This window comes from Phoxinus phoxinus, assembly GCF_949152265.1.
Source record: "Phoxinus phoxinus genome assembly, chromosome: 25".
Lineage (NCBI taxonomy): Eukaryota > Metazoa > Chordata > Actinopteri > Cypriniformes > Leuciscidae > Phoxinus > Phoxinus phoxinus.
In genome coordinates this window covers 20,259,293-20,279,356 of record NC_136900.1, presented here as the reverse complement: position 1 = coordinate 20,279,356, position 20,064 = coordinate 20,259,293, and the positions used below count along the sequence as shown (strand labels likewise).

At 39.4% G+C, this 20,064-nt stretch overlaps 1 protein-coding gene across 2 annotated transcripts in view; it reads left to right on the top strand.

Annotated features, from left to right (window-relative positions):
• Nucleotides 1-20,064, top strand: part of LOC306993794 (uncharacterized protein) — a 51,591-nt gene that overhangs the window by 12,348 nt on the left and 19,179 nt on the right. Inside the window, exon 4 of one of the 2 annotated variants that reach the window (XR_013796533.1) lies at nucleotides 7,065-7,167. Coding sequence is in view for 1 of the 2 variants with exons in the window: in XM_079603867.1 (XP_079459993.1) it covers nucleotides 7,065-7,157 (93 nt within the window). In the remaining variant the exon portion in view is untranslated. Of the gene's footprint in view, nucleotides 1-7,064; nucleotides 7,170-20,064 lie in introns of those variants that run through there. The other variant, XM_079603867.1, reaches the window with a different exon arrangement.

Here is a 20,064-nt window from a genome sequence, read left to right as displayed (position 1 = left end):
TGTTTCTTCTTCTTTCTTTGCTGCTGGCAGACATGATGCCCTTTTCACCTGCCTGAAAAACACAAAGCAAACTTTCTTTTTCAAAGAAAGGTGCGCAGACCTACGTTACTGAAAGTTTACCGATTAACTCGAACTTGTGTATCAAATGGATAGTTCACCCCAAAATGCAAATTATGTCATTATTTAATCACCCTAATGTCTTTACGAACCTGTATGACTATGTGGAATATAAAATAAGATATCATGGGAAATTAGTATTTTTTTTGGAAGTCAAGGGTAACCAAAACTGTTACAATCTTCTTTTGTGTTCTTTAGAAGAAAGAAAGTCATACAGGTTTGGAATGACATAAAGGTCAGTAAATTATTATATAATTTATATTTTGGGCAAACTATATATTTAATTGTTTACATGCTCTCTGTAAATTCTCACAACTGCATACACACAGACACACTAAAAACCACTCAGACCCATTAAGCAACGGCATAGCAATGCCATAAAAACCATTCGGAGCACCCTAGCCACTGCATAGCAACACGATAGTAAACCACTCAGAGCACATAAGGAAAAGCATAGAAATATGCTAAAAGCCACTTAAAAAACCTTAGCAACTTAAAAGTGTACTTTTGTCTCTGGTGTTTGTACTAGTGTTTCTGGCATGGAAGGCGGGGGCGCTAACAAGGACGTTAAAGGCCGCAGCCTCTAGTGTCAGTCTCTACTGCGCCTCTTGAGGTCAGGGGCATGAGATATACTCGCACAGCTCTTGCTAGCTGGCCTCTGTTACACTCACCCCCTTAAACTTTAATCCCACCCGGGCCACGGCACCAATGAAACTCCTCCAGTTCTACTCGCACTGCTCCAAGCAGGATTCGAACTGGCGTTTCCAGCATGGGAGGCGGGTGCGCTAACAATTACATTAAAGACTGCAGCCTCTAGTGTCAGTCACTAGTGTGCCTATTGAGGCAAGGGGAGTGAGGTTTACATGCACAGTTCTTACTAGCTGGCCTCCATCCTAAACCTCACTCCAGTTCTACTCGTACATCTCCGAGTGGGATTCGAACCTGCGTTTCCGGCATGGAAGGCGGGGGCGGTAACATGGACGTTAAAGACTGCAGCCTCTAGCGTCAGTCCCTAGTGTAACCACTTGAGGCCAGGGGAGTGAGGTTTACACACACAGCTCTTACTAGCTTGCCTGTGTTACACTCACCCCCTAAACCTCACTCCCATCCGGGTCATGGCACCAATATCATCCCTCCGGTTCTACTCACACCACAACGAAAGGGATTTGAACCGAAGTTTCCGGCATTAAAGGCGAGGGCCATAGAAACCACTCAATGCCATAAAAAGTACTCTGAATTCCAAAGCAACTTATGAACTTTATATTCTAGAAGCCCAACCCAACAGGTTCCGTGTTTGGAGGAACCATGTGGGTGCGGGGCGTGCTTATGGACCACTGAGACCATAACACACGGCATCACCTGCAGGTGAAGTCTGGAGGTGTAGGACTGATCAAAGCGCTGCCCTGGGATACACACACTGATCCTGAACCAGCACATTTCAAAATGGCTACCAGCTCTTCATTCTCTGGAGAACCCGGAGGAAATGGGGAAAAAACTTGTTTAAACACATGTTTTCCTTCTGCTCTTTTCAGAAAACAGTCAGGAGAAGACAGCACAAAGCATCCTCTACTTAAACTGTGTGAGAACTCATTTTATGACTGTTTTTATGGCAGATGTCAGCATGAAAATACACTTTTATGATGCATGTATCTTTATTATAAAAAGGTAATTATCCCAGATGTCACCAAAATATCACCTTGTCCATCATTAACATAGAACACAAATAAGTCCATAAGTTTTTGTTGTTGATATGCAAGTTTACTTATCAAAATTTACACGATTAACCTATAGCACTTGTCAGCAATTATGTTTTTGTCAAATAAAATGCTTTAAAAATGAGAAAATAAATACGACCTGTCTCCGACTAGCAGTAGCTTTTGCTTTTGCAGCATTTTTATTTACTATCCAAAACCAGGAAGTGGCTAGAATGTATTCTGTTTTTTTTTTAAGTGTCTTTATTGCTTTAATCCACAGTGCTATTTAAAAATACTTTTTATAGAGTGCAACCATCGGGTAGCATAATTAAAAATCCCATTGATTTTCTATGGAATTGGTTTTAAACTACCTTATAAACCTTTAAAGACAGACCTACAGTGAGCTACGTTGGTACATGCTGTTGTTGAAGCCATAGGCCTGCACTTACTTTTAAAATAGTCCAACAGTGAAATTCTTGGTGAAAACTACATTGCCCATGATTCTGCAGGGGAAATCTCCAACTCATCAGAGAATCGCAAATCACACCAAAAGAACACTTGCATCTCACAATTTAGATATTTTTCTTAGAATTAAGACAAATTTACAATTGCGAGATATAAAGTCTGAATTGTGAGACATAAACTCGCAATTGCGAGTTACAAAGTACGAATTGTGAGATAAAAACTCGCAATTACATAATATTTCCCGAACCAAGGCCATTGAAAAAGTGCACTGTTGCGCTCTTTATGTCCCTCCCCCAACTTCCTATTTAAATAGGAAGCATGTAAACACTGTAAAGAAAATGTGTTTGGAAAATATTAAATATGATTTACCTTTGTAGCTTCATAATTAATCAACAAATCCCACACAAGGGGTAAAATACAGGAAAAAAAACAGAAGCATCACCAGTTTTGTTTTCCTGTCCCGAAGCGGTATGCACAGCTAAACTACTTTATCTGTCAGCACTGCAAATACAAACTACAACAGGGAATTTAAAAGGGATGTTAATTAACACTCTTTGTAAATAATAACATGCAGCATGATATACCCACACAAAAAGAGGACAAAAAACACGTTCACAAACGCCTGAGGTTTTCTACCTCTTCTAAGACACATATTCACTTTGTACCTAAACTCACTAATGTAGTTACACATGACATCGTCAGTAGAGGTCATTCTATACTCTGCACCGCTCGCATGCTCTTGTCTGGAACATCACAAACACACTGTTATTCTAAATAGCAGCACCATCACAAATTTAAGCCCTTATACATAAACACTACAGTTCAAAAGTTTGGGGTCGGTCAAACTCAATTTAATGAACTTGCTCAATAAAAAACAATCTTATTGACCCCAAACTTTAGAATGGTAGTGTGTATATAAAGGTATAATAGTGTATGTAATGTAATAGTTTATAACAAATATTAAGCTAATGGTAGATATGATAAAAAGAGCATTGTGCGAATGCAGTTAGTTATTAGCAGTTTCTAGAAAATATGAAATCTTTGGCTTATTATCAGCACTCTTGTACAAGTGAATCTCATTTTGTTCTCTCTCATCTTGATCTTTTGTAACAAAGCTAATGACACCTCAGATCCAAGACATGGGCATTTTAAAATTTTCATTTCGCTCTACGTACTCTGATCCCCATGTTTAATCATGGCCTACGCTAAGATCTGTTCTGTTTTTTTGAAATATGCTAACTGTTCCACCCTTTTTGAAGGGTTAGTTTTTGAAGTATTGCTGGGCGATGGGAGAGAGAGATCAAATCAGGTGTACTTGGAGCCTGAGGGGGCAGGTTTGGATAAAAAGGCCAAGCATGTTAATAATGTTAGACAGCCTCCTCCTTCATTATAAACATATTTTAAGAGGACCAGAGCTCCGTGGGCATGTACGGGACACTGGGAAATCAAGAAGAAATGCTTTGAAATTCAGAGCTTAACAATTTGGCTGATAATAATGACGGCGTGACTGTTCACCTTGATTTTTGATTGTCTTTTTTTTATTCTTTTTTATTCCTCCAATTATGAATAAGTATAAATATTTCATTCTTGTGCTGGAGAAGTTGAGCAGTATATGATAAACCTACTATAGGGGTGTCTGAGGAAAAAGGATGAATGTCTTTTATGTACAGTTCTTGGTGAATCATTTGATTCTCTAGTTTTGTTTGAATGAAATTAAATTATGGCATTTCGTTGGTGTTTAGAATTTGGAATGGAATGAATATAAGGCAGCATGTTGTTTGAACAGTTCTGATTGTGAGTCGATTTACTAGGAAAGAAATGGGGTGAAAGAATGATGAGTTTGTAAAAATGTCTAAGTAATTTTGTAGTCACGTCAATTTTAATTACGTATAGTAAAATGTTTTGATCATTTTCAATGTTTTTTACAGATTTACTGGATGTTAAAATAACGCAACTTCGCCACCTATTGCCGTAACAATTGCTGCGTCCGAAATCGTAACCTCTCAAGTAGGTACTTATTTTAAATATGTAATCCGGACGTACTATATTCGAAATGCTGTCATTATCCTGTGACCTACCCGCGTCAGTTATGTAACTTCTGCCGTTCGCAAATCCCGTGGCCTCATGGGACAGTAAAGTGTCCATCATATGCACACAGAATCTCGCCGGAAGTGGTATGTCATCCAGTACTTTTCGCCTATCATTTATGAGTACTTTGAATTCGGACATACTTTTTTTGTCACATATGTGACTAAATAAGGAATTTCGGATGCAGCCAATAACTTGCAGAAAGGCTGTGTGTCCACCAAAGCATTCCCTAGGATGGCATATTTTTTCCAATTGCCACGTTTTTAAAAAGCGCTCAGCGTTATTTGCCGGTTGCCGAGAGTTGAAGATTGTTCAAGAATGAACTTTGGGTTAGCACCCAATACTTTTTACCAACAACTTTTGGTGAACAAGTCAGTTAACGAAACTGAACAAATAATTTTGGTTTCAAAAGAATCGAGTCACTGAGATATAAAAGTAAAAATGTCCAATTAAACCCTAAATCACAAAATGTAACCGGGAAATATTCCCTCATTAGGGGAAATGCACAACTAAGGCCTATGCCTACTTGTTTAGAAATGTCCACTGTGGGGCAGGGCCAGTTTTGTGGGCGGGACTATGTGTTTGTCAGTCCAATATTTTTGCAGTTCCATTTGGAGAAGGTAGTTACAGTTCAGCTTTATTGCTTGGAAATTTTATTGAGAAATAATTAAAAGTGTTCAGGAAAGGTTGAGGAAGCAAAACTAAACCTGAGATAGTGAATCTAGTTGCAGCCTTTTTGGATAGTGCTCAAGTGTCACGATGCTTATTAATTCCAGTGCAGAAATGTGTATTTCTGCCAAGGCCTTGAGTCCTTTAAACTATAAAAATAAATATATGCTTACATTTCATTTCAAAGCACTCCGTAAAGGCAAGAACTTGGCATATGAAGAACTTTACTCTAGGATAGGAAGCAGATCATTAAAAGCAGGGGAAAGATTAAAACAGGATCTAAAAGCACGAGGATACGCTCGCCGTTGGCTACTCGGCTCTTCAAAAAAAAAAAAAAAAGGAGAAAAAAAGCTCCTCAGACCCCTGCACTCCTTTGCTATTTGAGTACTTCTCAGTGGCTCAACGCTGGGCTTCGTGCTGTGGAGTTTTGTTTTGAATAATCAATCAAAAAGAGCTCCGCGACAGCATCGTATGCTTTCATGCACAAGCGAAGCACAGATGAATGAGGAACGCTGCATTTCGCTACGACGTTTCACCATCTGTCCCTCCCGTGGTCCTCCTCTGAAGTCCTCATGGCATCAAACTGCCATGTTTGGGGCCAATTATACATAAAAATGCAAATACTTCAGGGAGCTGCCCAAAGCCGGTGTGAAGTATGTAGTGGTAATTACCTGATGTGGAGTCGTTGTAGAGTTAGCATCCCTTCAAGTGTGGAGAAGCGTTTGACAGGTTTGACCAAAGAAAGGGTGGTAGAGGTAGTCTGTTAACTCATTGATGGTCTCTCATGGATAATAGAACAAAGTGTTCATTTTAATTATGAACAAAATGACTGTAAGATGACGGCCGTCACTCATGCACCGGCCTCATCGTAATGCATATGCAAAACGCATGCGTGCCTTTTGGTCTTCAAACCTTCCATCTTTGTGTCTTGGAGGCATAACGGACTTTTAGGTGTCTATGCTCAGTCTTATGCGACACACTGATTTGACCATTGTCTTGGCATGTCTCTTCTTTTTGAGACATATTTTAAGCCTCTAATCACTGTCAAAGACATCAAGGAGTTCTTGTCGCATGCATGAATATACCATAAATAATTCTGTATAGAATAAATCAATACGTCGTAGGACACTGTAATGCCGTCGTACTGTCGTTAATGCTGTTTACTTCTACTATTTATTTTTGCAGAGACTTTTAATTCAAAACAAACTGCAGAATATTTTTTTTTACTTCCAAAACAACACCTTCAGGGTTCGTTGTTTAAGTGCGTGCCATTTGCACGACGCTATTTCAAGTCACCTCAAATATACTAGGCTACAGCGAATCGAGCATCACAGCTACTTTTGAAGATGGGTTGTGTTTTTAGATGGGAATCTAAACAGAATAATGATAAATAAATATATTGGTTAACACATCATAATGCGATTATACGAGCGCGGAAGCATACGGTAATTACCGAGACTCGTCAATCGTAGTGGTAGGTTGTTGATCCTTTATTACTTTGAGAGCAAATGTTGGGTTTACTTCAAATGAAGTCAGAAGTTTAGTTTTTTTCTCTCTCAAGTGTTTTTGTACTGACTGTATTTACAGCCTTTTTGAAGCTTGCAGAGGTGTAGCAAAAAAAAAAAAAGATAGGCTTTTCATCATCAGGGATGGTTTTCGTTCTCCACAGACAATCGGGCCGAATAAATCCGTACACTTTTGAATTGAAAATGTCTGATATGAAAGTTTCACTTTTAAATTATGTAAAAAGCCTCCTGCTACATGCCAGCTGGGAGTACCTGCTACACGTTCTTTAGTTCCTGTATCTCTTTTTCCCATTAATGAGATGTCTCAGGATATAGTTGGTCGGCCTAAAATGCCTTTGGTGGAGTTCTGCGGGGACGGAAAACTGGGAATTTAAGTTCTATCCCTGGTGTCAATCAAGTCATTCGCCCTCTCACAGATGTCCTGCAGTCACGGGTCCCTTGTCGAATTGAATTGGCTGATAGCTTTTATCAATGTTGACCGCTTTGGCTTTCATATCTTCAACAGATCCACCTCTGGGGGCGAGTCTTCTCCCAGTTCTTTGTTGACAGGGGTCAATATGTGTGCCACTGCTGTATCCTGAGATTAAAAGGGAAGTGAAATGCTCTGAAGGTATGTGTTCTTTCACAGTACAAATCCTGAGCCTCTAGAGGTGGGAACCTTTCTTGATCAACCAAGATTAAAAAATGTTTCACTGTAAGCAGCGCATGAGGCCAGTTGTGTATATGCACTGTAATGAGGACAATTTCACACAAATATAATAACAACAAAAGGTTATTGCAAAGGACAATCAACAGCTAGGATTTACTTTTGCATAATGATCTACCATGCATGCTTTATGCAGTGTATATATATTTGCAGTTAATTTTTACCTAAATTGCCACTAAAGCTAATACACTGTAAAAAGTGATCAGTTGACTTAATAAAAAAAAAACATTGCATAAATTATGAAGTAAATAAACTTGATGCATAATTGAAAAAATGTAGTTATATGAACTTGTCATCAATTCCACTTAACTTATATTTTTCAATTACACATTGTTTATTTATTTAAGTTCACCTAACTTAAAAAAGCGAGGAAAAAAGTTGCCTTACCATAAAGTAAATAAACTATGCGTAATTGAAAAAAATAAGTAAAGTGGAATCGTTTTTTCAATTATGCTTCAAGTTTATTTACTTAAGTTGACTTAACCTAAAAAAGCGAGGAAACCCGTTGCCTTAAAATTATCATTTTTTTACTGTGTAGCTATAAAGTGCATTTTACCTGCATAAGTTTAAAAGTCTCTGTGTTAAAATACTCTTTATAATCTTTATAATTTATAAGCATCTTCTACAGAGGGCCACAGTTATGGAAAGTTCATCCACTCAGTAAGGGTCATTCATTTGCAATCTTTACAAAACACAGTGTTTAGTTCATTTTCTCTCCGCCTGCTTTGTTTCACACCCTTCGCAACTGTATTCCGCACTGACGAGGCCTCCTGGTATCACCATTCGCCGTGGTAATGGATAGCCATTTATAATTCATAGAGCGGCTGGTCCCCAAGTTAATTTTGCCCCGGGCTCTGTTTATTTCTGCTTTGTACTTTGTTTAAAGTCAGTTGTTGACAACTCTTGAGCATGTCAAACTATCACCGCTAATAATTGCTTAAGGAGATGGAACTTTCGCAAATGTTGGTTCCAGCACAAAAATACATTCTCCTCAGCCCATCGCGAACTCTCTCTGATGAATTTTTGATTCGTCTCCTTATTCGTAACAAAGATTCCTCTGTAATTCAAAGCAATAGCTCTGAGTGAAAGAATAAAAAGAATAATGTAGCATTATCCTCAGAACACGGCTCCTTTTTAATGTGCGGTGGGAAATTTGTCAAGCGTGGCTCTTTTCACTGCATCTCATTCTCTCTCTCTCTCTCTCTCTCTCTCTCTCTCTCTCTCTCTCTCTCTCTCTCTCTCTCTCTCTCTCTCTCTCTCTCTCTCTCTGCTTTTTGTTATTGACCAAAGAGATGAGGCAAACGCTAGCAAAGGCAGGTGGATCTAATATGCAGGCGCGCTGTTATATGAATGCAGCCTGCGGCAGTACCTATTTCTGTGGGTCAATGTCGCTTCTTTTCTGATCGCGACAGTCGCTGCACGCGCCCAGTTGCTTGATTAGTCCCAATTAGATGGGCTGTCACTTTCCCCCAGTGCGCGGGACCAGGGACCCACCCGTCCTCGACGCTTCCCGTCTGAATCGGACGTGCGCTGCACTGATTGCTGTAGGCTTGGGGGATGATTTTTGAATGCGAGGAGAAAACAAAAGAAGCAAGAAGACACGCAAAGACTTGACAATATGATCTCTCGCGTACTTCCGAGACGTCTGTGAAAAGAGCGTATCATTTCTCTCCCTGAAAATCTCCTCAGGGTTCATCCTTCCTCCCACAAACAGCGCCTTCCCACGTCACCTTGTCTCCCTGAGCGCTCAGAAAATAGCGGGAAGCGCTTCGCGCGCTGTCATTCGGCAAAACTATAATTGTTTAGGAATGCTGAGTTTGTGATGGGTATGAATAATTGATCCCGTCGTCTAATTCATAATCATTGGACCATTTTTAATACTTATAAGGTTGTTGACATTAAGAACAGGCGAAATAGGCCACCTTGAAAAGCAAGAGAAAGGAGAGCCACGGTGACGAAGTGTTGTCAACACATGTTTACTCAATAAGGGAGGAGTTTGTTTAGCTTTTTGTCGTCGTTTTATTTTCAAATCTACTTATCTTAGTTCCTTTTATATACCTGTGTTGACTTTAAAATGAAGTTTTCGAGCGCTAGCTGTTTTTATTCCGCTCCGCTCGCTCAGAATAGCGGACTCAAAGCAGAGTGTTTTCTGTGACTAGCTGAGGTTAGCTTTTATGTTGCTATCTGCAGGGGAGCAAACAGTAGCGCGAGAGCAGAAACAAGTCGTGGAGTCTTTATATTTAATTCTATTAAATATTCATGAGGATTTCATTGTGTGTGATATGTCAAAGGGTGTTTATCTATTAGCATGAGGCGGCAAATATTTAAAACAACAAAGTTTCGGAGTGAATGCACAGCATAGCAAACCTACATGCATGTGGTCCTTGAAAAGTGTATTTTGTCTGAGAAAACGGGCCTGTGGAGCAGACTAAAAACCTGTACGCATTTTTCAGTTCACTATAATCAGAAATTTAGCATGTGAACATGTTCAGTGTAGCTTCTACTAAAGGCAACCTTGGTAACTATCCGCCTGATGCATTTTTCTTCAGGCAAATCTCTGTCAGGCCTTTCATGGCGGGAAAGGCCGCCCCGCGTGCCCCTGTCTCAACTGCCCTGGGGAACACGTCACATGTGAACAGGACGGCTGGTTTTGGTGCTAATAATTGCCATCTCCGGCAAAAGCATGCACACGGTGATTAAATAAAAAGACTCGCTGAACCCAACTCATACCTCGGAGGCAAAACAACACGCTCCTTAGAGACGGAATGCTGTGCCCTTCTTCGTGCGCTTTGTGATTTAGGGAGTCCCGAGATGTGGAAACACAACTTGCCTCTTCAAGCTTTATTAATTCTGCTGTGGGTTATCAAACGTGATCAGGAATTATAGATCCCTATATTTATGCGAGTATAAAACTCATAGAATACACATATATGGGCCTAAATGTGTATACTCAGAGAAGGCCTTTAGACTCTTTAGACATGTGCATATATAATAAATGCATAATACAAAATAGTCAATGAATTGCTAGAAATGGATTTATTTGTAATATTAGGCACTGATTTAAAACAACCCAGAGCTGTAAGCATATTTGAAATTATTGGAATAAATTAGTTATAGACATTTGTATATATAAATTGTAAGGGTTGGGAGGTATTCAAAATAGGTATTTTTTATTTTTTATTATTGGTGTGTAGATGTATGAATACATGTATATTAGTTAAAAGTGTTAACCAAAAGTAAGTGGGTTGATAATTATTATTATTTTATAGAAAAAAGCCATGACCTCAAATTCAAATTAGCATATTATCTATGTACAAAGCATATTTTTCAGCACTTTGGCTCTAATCATATTTTTGCAAAGTCCATATTTATATAAACCAATAAATAAATATATTTAGTATCTTCTACATCTGCATTCATGTAATAAAATTAGATTTTTACAAAAAAAATTGTTTGTTAGAGCTTAGAAATTTTGACAGAACCTGCAAGAATTATGATCCCCTGAATAGCTGGAGAAAGCACAAACACAAACATCCTATTAGACTGTGAATTACTGGCTATGTTAATGTATGTAAGTGAAACATCACACTGTTTCCAATTAATATGTCATGCTGTGTGCGCTTCCCTCTGCAGTCGCTCGTCCTATTAGTGGATTAATACCCGCGCTCTATACCATCCCAGTCATCAAGACACGGGTTAATTAAACATTTACATACAAACACTCAGCAATCTTTTGTCCTCTGTAATTTATACCATCTATATGCTTTTATCCAAAACAAAAGGAGGGGCGTATGTTTGTCTCAAACATACTAATTGGCACCACGCTGACTCGCTGAAGTGTATTGTGGAGAGGATGAGGAGGGCAGCTTGATTCACACTCTGATGTTTACGCAGGACAACTAAGGCAGAAAACATACTTTATGCAAGTGTGCAAATAGTATACATAGTCCAATGCATTACAATCTTGCTTTTATGTGGCAGTAACAAACCTCAAGGGGGCGATAATGTTACCTTCAAATGTCATGAAATCAGAGTTCTTGTTCAGGGGTGCATTTCCCAATAGTATTGTTAACCAACTATGGTCGCAAGTTCCACCTCAGTTCCATAGTTACAACAAACATTTGCAAACAGCATTGCCAAGTTGTATGGTTGGAAGTGGAACTACAGTAATAATCTGACATTAATTACTCAGCTACCTGTGTGACGTCATTAACTATATTGATGAACCAACGTGGTTCAAACGACGGATTTGCGACAAAGTTTCTACGTTTCTGGGAAACAGTCGTGAGCTAGTTAGTTTCACAAATATTGCACCGTACTATAGTGGTTAAGCAACGTGTTACGTTGTTGTACTGGAAACGGGTGCTTTTCTCATACAACGACGTAACTCACGGTTTAGCTATCATAGTACGATGCATCGTGGGAGAAATTAACCGGGCTGTGTCCGAAAAGACAATGACTTTAAATGACTTTGCACATGAAAGTACCTTAAAACTGATTTTGGACAGACTTCTGAAGCAGCGTAACGGTTTAATGATTCTACAGCAAAATAGAGTGAGTTTTGGTGATTATAAAGCAAATATTTAATTACTATAATAGTCATTTCTTGCTAGAAATGATATCAGAAGACGAAAATGTTGATCGAAAACGTACATTTACGCACAAACCGACAACCAACTGCAACTTTCAGATGCTATCTTTATTTATTATAGTTAACTGTCACAGAATGGAAAGCACAGGATTGTGGGATATCAAAAGCAGTGAAGGATACGTCTATGCTGCCTTCAAAAATCGATCAGATGAAGGTATCTCAGGAGACAGGAATTGGAGCTAACTTTGGATTCGGACGTACCTTGATGGCTTCCTGCCTTGGAATGCAGCATTTTTAGGCTTTCGGAAGGTCGAACCACTACTTCTGCGGACTGATTTGCTCGCAGCACCTGAGAAGCCCCGTGGTGAGGAGCAGAGAGTTCGCTCAGTGTTGCGCTAATCACTCCGCCCGAGTAGCAGTGCTTCGCCTTCTGAGAATATAGTTCCCATTATGTATTCGGTTAGAAGATGGCTGTGTCTCATGTGACCTTGTTATTTGTACACGCTGTGACTTTACAAATCACAACATGTAAATAGGAGAATTTTGGCGTTATTTTGTCACTTATTGGGAGCAGTATGCTAGCTGGAGCCGTTTACCTCCAGTCTTTGTGCTAAGCTAGGCTAGCGGTGGGTGCGTCAGACAGAGTTACGGCACGCACCGAGATGAGAAGGGTATGTATGGACTTATCTAACTCTGGGGGATACGGTGAATAAGCTAAAGTCCCAAAAAGTCGGCGTGTTCCTTTAAGCCAGGGACAAACCAAGCCAGGACATTTTTGAGCGTCGGCCGCTGTTTTGACGCTGTTGTTGTTGAATGAGGAATATAGACAAATATATGTGCTTAAAAAGACTGTTATCTCCTTTACACGCAGGCACAGTAGACGCATGCTAGTTTCCCCCGACGCAGGCGACAACACAGTCGGCTTTCGTCACCGCTAGTTCTTTGGTGTCGGTTTGGTGTGTCGCTACCTTTAGACCTGTTCCTGGGTCAACATATTTTGTTGATCCTGGAACAACATTCCTGTCCGAAAATGTAATGCTAACCATATCCCTACTCCTAAACCTAACCCTAACTATAACATATCCCTAAAAAAACAGAGGTAGAAGCACCAAACCCTGGTTGAAAGCGTATGGTGAAGAACATTTTAAACAGAATGCAATGGAACGTTCCAAGTTGAATCGCTAATAGTTAGACAACGCCAAGACACAAGATGCTTAAATAAAAATAAGCAAGACATCACAGACAAAACATCTGTTTGTCACGTCAATATTATGGCGTATTATTATACTATATATTACACCCTTTCTCCCAAGATAAGAAAAAAAAAACATGCTTCTGTAAATGATAATTATGAGATAAAAAGGCCAAAATTATGACATAAAAGGATGAATTGTTTTATTAATTTATCTCACAATTTCGACCTTTTTCATAATTTAGATTTTTTTAAATGTGATAATTAGGGCATTTTATCTCATAATTACGATCATTCATGCTGGATAAAGGATTCCCTATATTTAATGACATTAGAGAAAATGTAATATTCCTTTCAGCAGCCTAACAGTATTTTAATTAAATATGTTTCACTTCATTTGGATGGTCCCTTTAACACATTCTGTTGTCTATAAGTAACATTGCCCCTTCATGTCTACTAACTATCATTCGAGTGTTAGTAGAGCATTAGTAGACTGGTAGGGTTAGGGTTAGAATAAGTTGGCATGTAGTTGCAAAGTTATTTAGAGTCAGTAGAGTGTCTGTTGGAGGAGCATCACAATAAAGAGTTTGCAGATATTAAGCAGACAGTTTACTACTCTAATGAGAGTTAGTTGACATGTATTTGCACAGTTATAGTTAACAAAATGTTCAAAAGGGACCATCAAAATAAAGTGTTACCAAAGATTTTTTTGTTTACCACTTTAAATCCCTTTAAAATACATGTTACTTATTATTCATATTTATTCATTTATTTATTTATTTATTTGTCTTGCCTTCTATAATGTTTCTTAGTTTTAAAAATGTTTAAATAAATGTTGTCATAATTGTTTTTTATTGCATAATTTAAAATGTTGGCACAATTGTGACTTTATACAAATTTTTACTCATTTAGAAAAAAAAATTAAATCTCATAATTATGACTTAGACTCTTTACCTCATAATTAATTATTTTATGACCTAATTATGTTTAATTTTAGTTTTTTGTTATAATGAAAATAGGCTTGCAATGATTTGTGGTGATTGGGCCTTGACGTCGACTGAAATGCTTTGAGAAGAACGCTGTGTGCTTCCTGCAGTTTTGCATCACACTTTTTTTCTTTCTTTTCTTCCTGAACAACATGCCAAACCGGCATCAGTTCACATGAGACATGCAGAGAGACGGCAGGCTGATGCTTGACTCAAACTAGCTCTTCCAAATGAAATCTCCTTTTTTCTTTCTATGCCAAATGCCTCAAAGGATACGTGTGGAAATGGAATTACGTTTATTGTTTTCCTATAGTTCCTCAGCCTACTGAGAGAGCAGGAGTGGGATTTTGGCCATTGGCAAAGACAGTAAAATCTTTCATCTTTTTTTCTCCACTGACTCTCAGATTCTGATGCGGAGATGTACTTCTGATCAAACATGGCAGAATAAACCAATCACATAAGTTGTATTTGAAGTGGTGATGATATGTATGGTTTTATATAGCAATAGCAGCACATCAAATAAGTTAGCCTGTTAAATTGTTACATTAAAATAGTTTTGCTCTACAGTCCACTAGGTGGGACATGTGCAAAAAAAGTGCCAATGTCAAACTCAATGGCATAATTTAAAGAATGAAGAAAGAAAATAAAGATTACATTTTGTTCTCAAAATTATTTAAAAATTAGAAACAATAAATGTATTTATTTATTTTATTTTAATCAAATGCTTAAATAATTGAATGTCCCAGGCAGTAATGTAGGTGAACAGGTGTGGGTGAGCAAGGACAGAGACACATTTGAAGAATTGATTAATTTCCCACATCATTTGATGAGGCGTGTCTCATTAATGCATCTAAGATGGCGCTCTCAGGCTATGCGGATCATTCAACTGGGACCAAAAGCACCTCTAGGTATTCTGGACTAACACCATTTCACCCACACACACACACACACACACACACACACACACACACACACACACACACACACACACACACACACACACATAATCACTGCATAGACACAAACACAGCCAGCACTCCCAGAAGTCTTTTATATCTTTGCCAAGCATTGGAGCCTAGGGTGAGATTCTCATTCTCTACAAATCCTGAAGGGCTCTTATTGTGTACCAACAGCGGTGTCTGTCCCTCAAACATGTGGCATCAGTAAACAACATGTTTAAGCCTAAAACAATGTGTGTCCCTGATGACTCAAATTATTTATGAAATCAAACAGAATCCGGCTGTCGGCCATTTGGGACTTTCCTTCCAGATCCTTTTCACATCCTCGTGGATCTTATTTTCTCCTTCACTTTGTGTCATCTTATGCTCTCAAAAATTGTTCAAGTTGCATGTCCAACTGTGATTGTCTATTCGACAGACGTGCAAAGGTGTCCATCTGTAGAAACCCATCCGGATGTTTTTGCATAATAATAATGTTTAAGAAAATGTGAGTGTAAAATGTCAGTGCAATACTAGCCTCCATAGTGCTAGGGTTTAAAAGCGGGTGTGGCCATTTGTAAATTGAACATGCGAGGCTTCCAGAGTCATCCTCTTCCAGTTATTTCTAGCTGTGAAAAAGATTATGCTACTTGAGATTGCAAAATGTTATTTCGTATCATATTATTTTAAATTACTGTCGTAATAATGTGTTTTGGCCAGAGTATTGTTAGGACTAGGAGTATGGTAGTGTGTTTTGAGAGGTTGATAGGCCATTGCTATGGAGTTGCTAGGGTGTTAGTGGTTCCTAGGGTATTACTAGGAGTTTGCTAGTGTGTTCTTAGAGGTTGCTATAGGGCATTGGTAGGGGCTGCTAGTGTGTTGGTGGTTAATAGGTAATTGCTAGGGTGTTAGTGGTGTCTAGGGGTATTGCTTGGGACTTAGTAGTTGACAGGGCATTACTAGGAGTTTGCTTGTGTTCTTAGAGGTTGCTAGGTCATTGGTAGGGGGCATTAGTGTGTTGGTGGTTGATAGGGCATTGCTAGGGAGTTGCTAGGGTGTTACTGGTTACTAGGGGATTGATATTGTGGTTGCTAGAGGGTGCTAGTGTGTTGGTGGTTGATATGGAGTTGCTAGGGTGTTCGTGTTTGTTAGGGCATTGCTAGGAGTTTGCCAGTGTGTTCTTAGTTTCTATAAGGCATTGGTAGGGGGTAGTTGTTGGTGGTTGATAAAGCATTGCTACAGTAGGGAGATGCTACGGTGTTAGTGGTTGCTAGGTCATTGTTAGGAGTTTGCTAGTGTGTTAGTGGTTGATAAGGCATTGCTAGGGAGATGCTAGGGTGTTAGTGGTTGCTAGGTCATTGCTAGGAGTTTGCTAGTGTGTTAGTGGTTGATAAGGCATCACTAGGGAGTTACTGGGGTGTTAATGTTTTATAGGGCATTGCTAGGAGTTTGCTAGTGTGTTCTTAGAGGTTGCTAGGGCATTGACAGGTTTCTAATGTTTAGTTGTTGTTGTTAGGGCATTGCTAGGAGAGTGTTAAGTGTTGTGGATGGATACTAGGGGATTGTTAGGAGTTTTCTAATGTGTTCTGGGTGTTTTTTATGGAATTGCTAGTGGTTTTTGGGCATTGCTAAGGAGTTTCTAGTGTGTTGATGGTTGCTTGTGCATTGCTTAGTGCTAGATGCTAATGTGTTCTGGGTGGCTGTGAGGATGCTGGTGGATTTTTGGACATTGTTAGATAGGTTGCTGCTATAGGCTGTCACTAAGCGTTTGCTTGCTGTCTCAACTGAAAAGAGCTCAGACCTGCCACACTTTTATAGGTATCGTTCACACAGGCATGATTTATACATCAAGTTCTGTTGTGCAAATATAATAAGTAGAATGACAGATTGTAATAGTCTTAGCAAGCACCACTAAGTATAGAACAGTCTTACTGTTTAGGTAAATAAGTACACTCAGTCAAACACTTGCCCAGAGTTGACAGGTCAGAGCAAAAAATGAAGGGAGTCATCTGCTTTGTAGGTTGGCAAATATCTAATTGGAACACATGTAACTCTTTCAAGTGTTTTGACTGAGGCTTTTTACCTCTGGGTGTCTTGTGCAGACTTCTCCAAGTTTAAAGGGCTGAATAATTTAACCTGTGGGACTGCTGGACCTGCTGCACCCCACACATTTCAGAGTTCGCAGGGCTTGTCAGTGCAGCATGCAGGCTCCCAGGGCGTTCGCCTGCAGTTAGCAGCTGCTACAGATGGTACACTCACTTTGTCATAGAGCTTCACGGCACTATGGCATCACAGGGCAATTAACAAGCCCCCCTTTTCAAGGATGGAGAACACTCATTTGGCAGAAGAAAAGAAAACGAGAGAGGAGAAAAACATGCATTGGGGGCATCTTCACTTTTAAGTTGACCTCAATGAAACCTTTAGCATGCTATAGGCCCAGATATACTTCAAGCGAAATCGAAGAACCAACTGTGATGCAATTCCAATCAACATCTGGCCAAAACGTGTTTATTTCTGAAGTTCGAAACAGTTTGCCAAAGCGAATTTCTGGAACTGCCATTAGTCCATGGCGATGATGTAATAGGTGTGGCTCTGAGACTATTATAGTAGAAATTCACATGTAATTCTCATTTAAAAGCAAAACTGACGCTGTTTTTCACGTTTAATGTTGTAAAGCTGTTTGGTTTACAGCAGTCTATTGTATAAAGTGCTATAAATACAAATTGACTGGAGTGCCAAATTGCGGTGCAAACACCCATATCGCTATGATCACGTTTACTCACTATTGAGAGGAAAGTGTGCAGCACATACATACATATTCATCTAAACGCCGCAGTGTTTGTGGCATCAGGATGTTCGCTAACAGTATTCCACTTCAGTGGTATTTTGAACTTCTTTTTACCCCTAAACGAAAAAGAATTTCACTGAGTATATCAGGGCCTTATCTGTCTGCCTAGGATTTAAGTCAAGCTAGCATAGGTGCTTGAAGGTGCGATCTCTTCAGTATATGACTTAAGACTTTCCTTCGTCAAGTTGAAACTCTCACATAGCCAGACTTGTGAGAGTCTAAATAAAGTTTCATCCAGTTTGCATCTTATTCTTCTTAGCCTGGCAAGCCAGACCTACATCAAGATGTTAGGTCTGGCAACTCACCATTGGGATGGCTCAATCCGAAGGGCGGGATGAACGATTGTCTTTCAAATTCCCTCTGCACGCAATAGGGTAGCGCTAAAACCAACCAGAGCAACGAAGAAGGTGACGTAGTCAGAGAGGCAAAGATCCGGTCCGGCAAAACTCGGAACACTTCTTCCTTTTTTAAGAATGACTTAAGTGCCGTTCTTTGCTCTTTTTAGGATTACCGGTGCAGATTATCGATTAACAAAGAATTGTTTTCACACAGTTTCTTACTTTTACCATAGTGCATGATTTGTAAATGAAAACATTTTCATATTTGGATCACATAACCAGCTCCATATGTATGGCTTTTGCACTATAGCTCACCTTGTACAGCATTGCACTTAGATGATCAGTTACGACATGAAACTGATCATCTAACATGAAACATCTGCCACAACCAAGCTTGCCGTACAAGCCCTGAAAAGTGAAGCAAAAGCGTCTCTGCTCACTACTGCGCAGGTCTGGTCCCGAGATCGCTACTGCGCAGAGTCAAGTCCAAAGATGTCAGCGCCATATCGGGACACTGGCGGCTTCAGTTCTCACCAATGGAAGAGAGCGAAGGGGCGTCGTCCATCTTTTTTTACAGTCTATGGCCACAACACTCAATAAAAGAGCTCAAGACTTGTAGAAGCAAGCTATAATAATTTTTTCACCAAATGCGTTTTTTCCCCTCACGCTTGCTTTTGTTAACACTATCGGTTAGGTTTAGTGTAGAGTTTAGTGTAACTGGTACGTTATTTTCAAACACGATAGAGCCTTTTAGCGCCACTTACCGGACATTTAATTTTCCAAACTGCTATGACATATACAAAACAAGTAACAAAATGTTCCCACATTCATGTTCATCTGTTTCAGAGAAAACCGAACACACACTTAGCACCACTCACTGTACATTCACTTTGAATGTGTCGCGCAACGTGTTCGAACCAACAAAGTCATTTTGCAGCATATTTTAGACAGTCAGGGCCTTTTTTCATGTCCATTTCCCCACAAAGACAGCACTTAAACTGTACAGCATTGATATCACTTTCGAAACGAGTGGGAACTATGACAAAAGAAGATTAAAAGTATTTAAAGACATATCATTCGGGTTGTTTATCCATGTGTTGTTTACCGAGTCTATCAGTGGTAGGAAGATGAGACGGAGGGAGGGAACTCCCTAGAGAGACCACATGATGGGGTAATGGTACACTGACTAATTCATCTTCCTCCTCAGCCTGGAATACAGGTTAAACATAACCCCACGTAAACAAATCTTCAAGTCCTCTTGTAAATATGATTGCGAATCCTAACACACTATGCACATAAATATGCACTATATTGAAAACCCGAGACCTGAGCCTACCCTGCTGATAAAAAAACATCATAAACCAGCCAAATCTGGCTTGCTGGTTTTAGCTGGTCTCCCAGATGGGACAGGTTGGTCTGTTGGCTTGTTTTAGAAGGGTTTTTGACTTTTCTCAGCTGGTCAGGCTATAGGAGACCAACTGGCCCCTCAACTAAACCAGGAGACCATTTAAGACCAGTTTAAACCAGCTAAAACTAACCAGGTGGGGTTTTTTCAGCAGTAGAGGTAGACCAGAATTCAATAGAGAGGCTTTTTTTAAATTGGACCACACTGTAAAAAACTCTTTTGGCTTAAGTCGACTTGCGTACGGCCGTCTGCCGGAAGCTAGTTATTTTAGTCTATAAAGTTTTAAATATGGATATTTTTCTCACATGAATGCATTGCTTCACTTCAGAAGGCCTTTATTAGGCTTTTATTATCTACACTCTAAAAAATGCTGGGTTGTTTTAACCCAATTTTGGACAAATATGGACAAACCCAGCCATTGGGTTAAATTTTTTAATTGCATTTTTGATCCAACGTTTGGGTTTGTCCATATTTGACCCAAAATTGGGTTAAAACAACCCA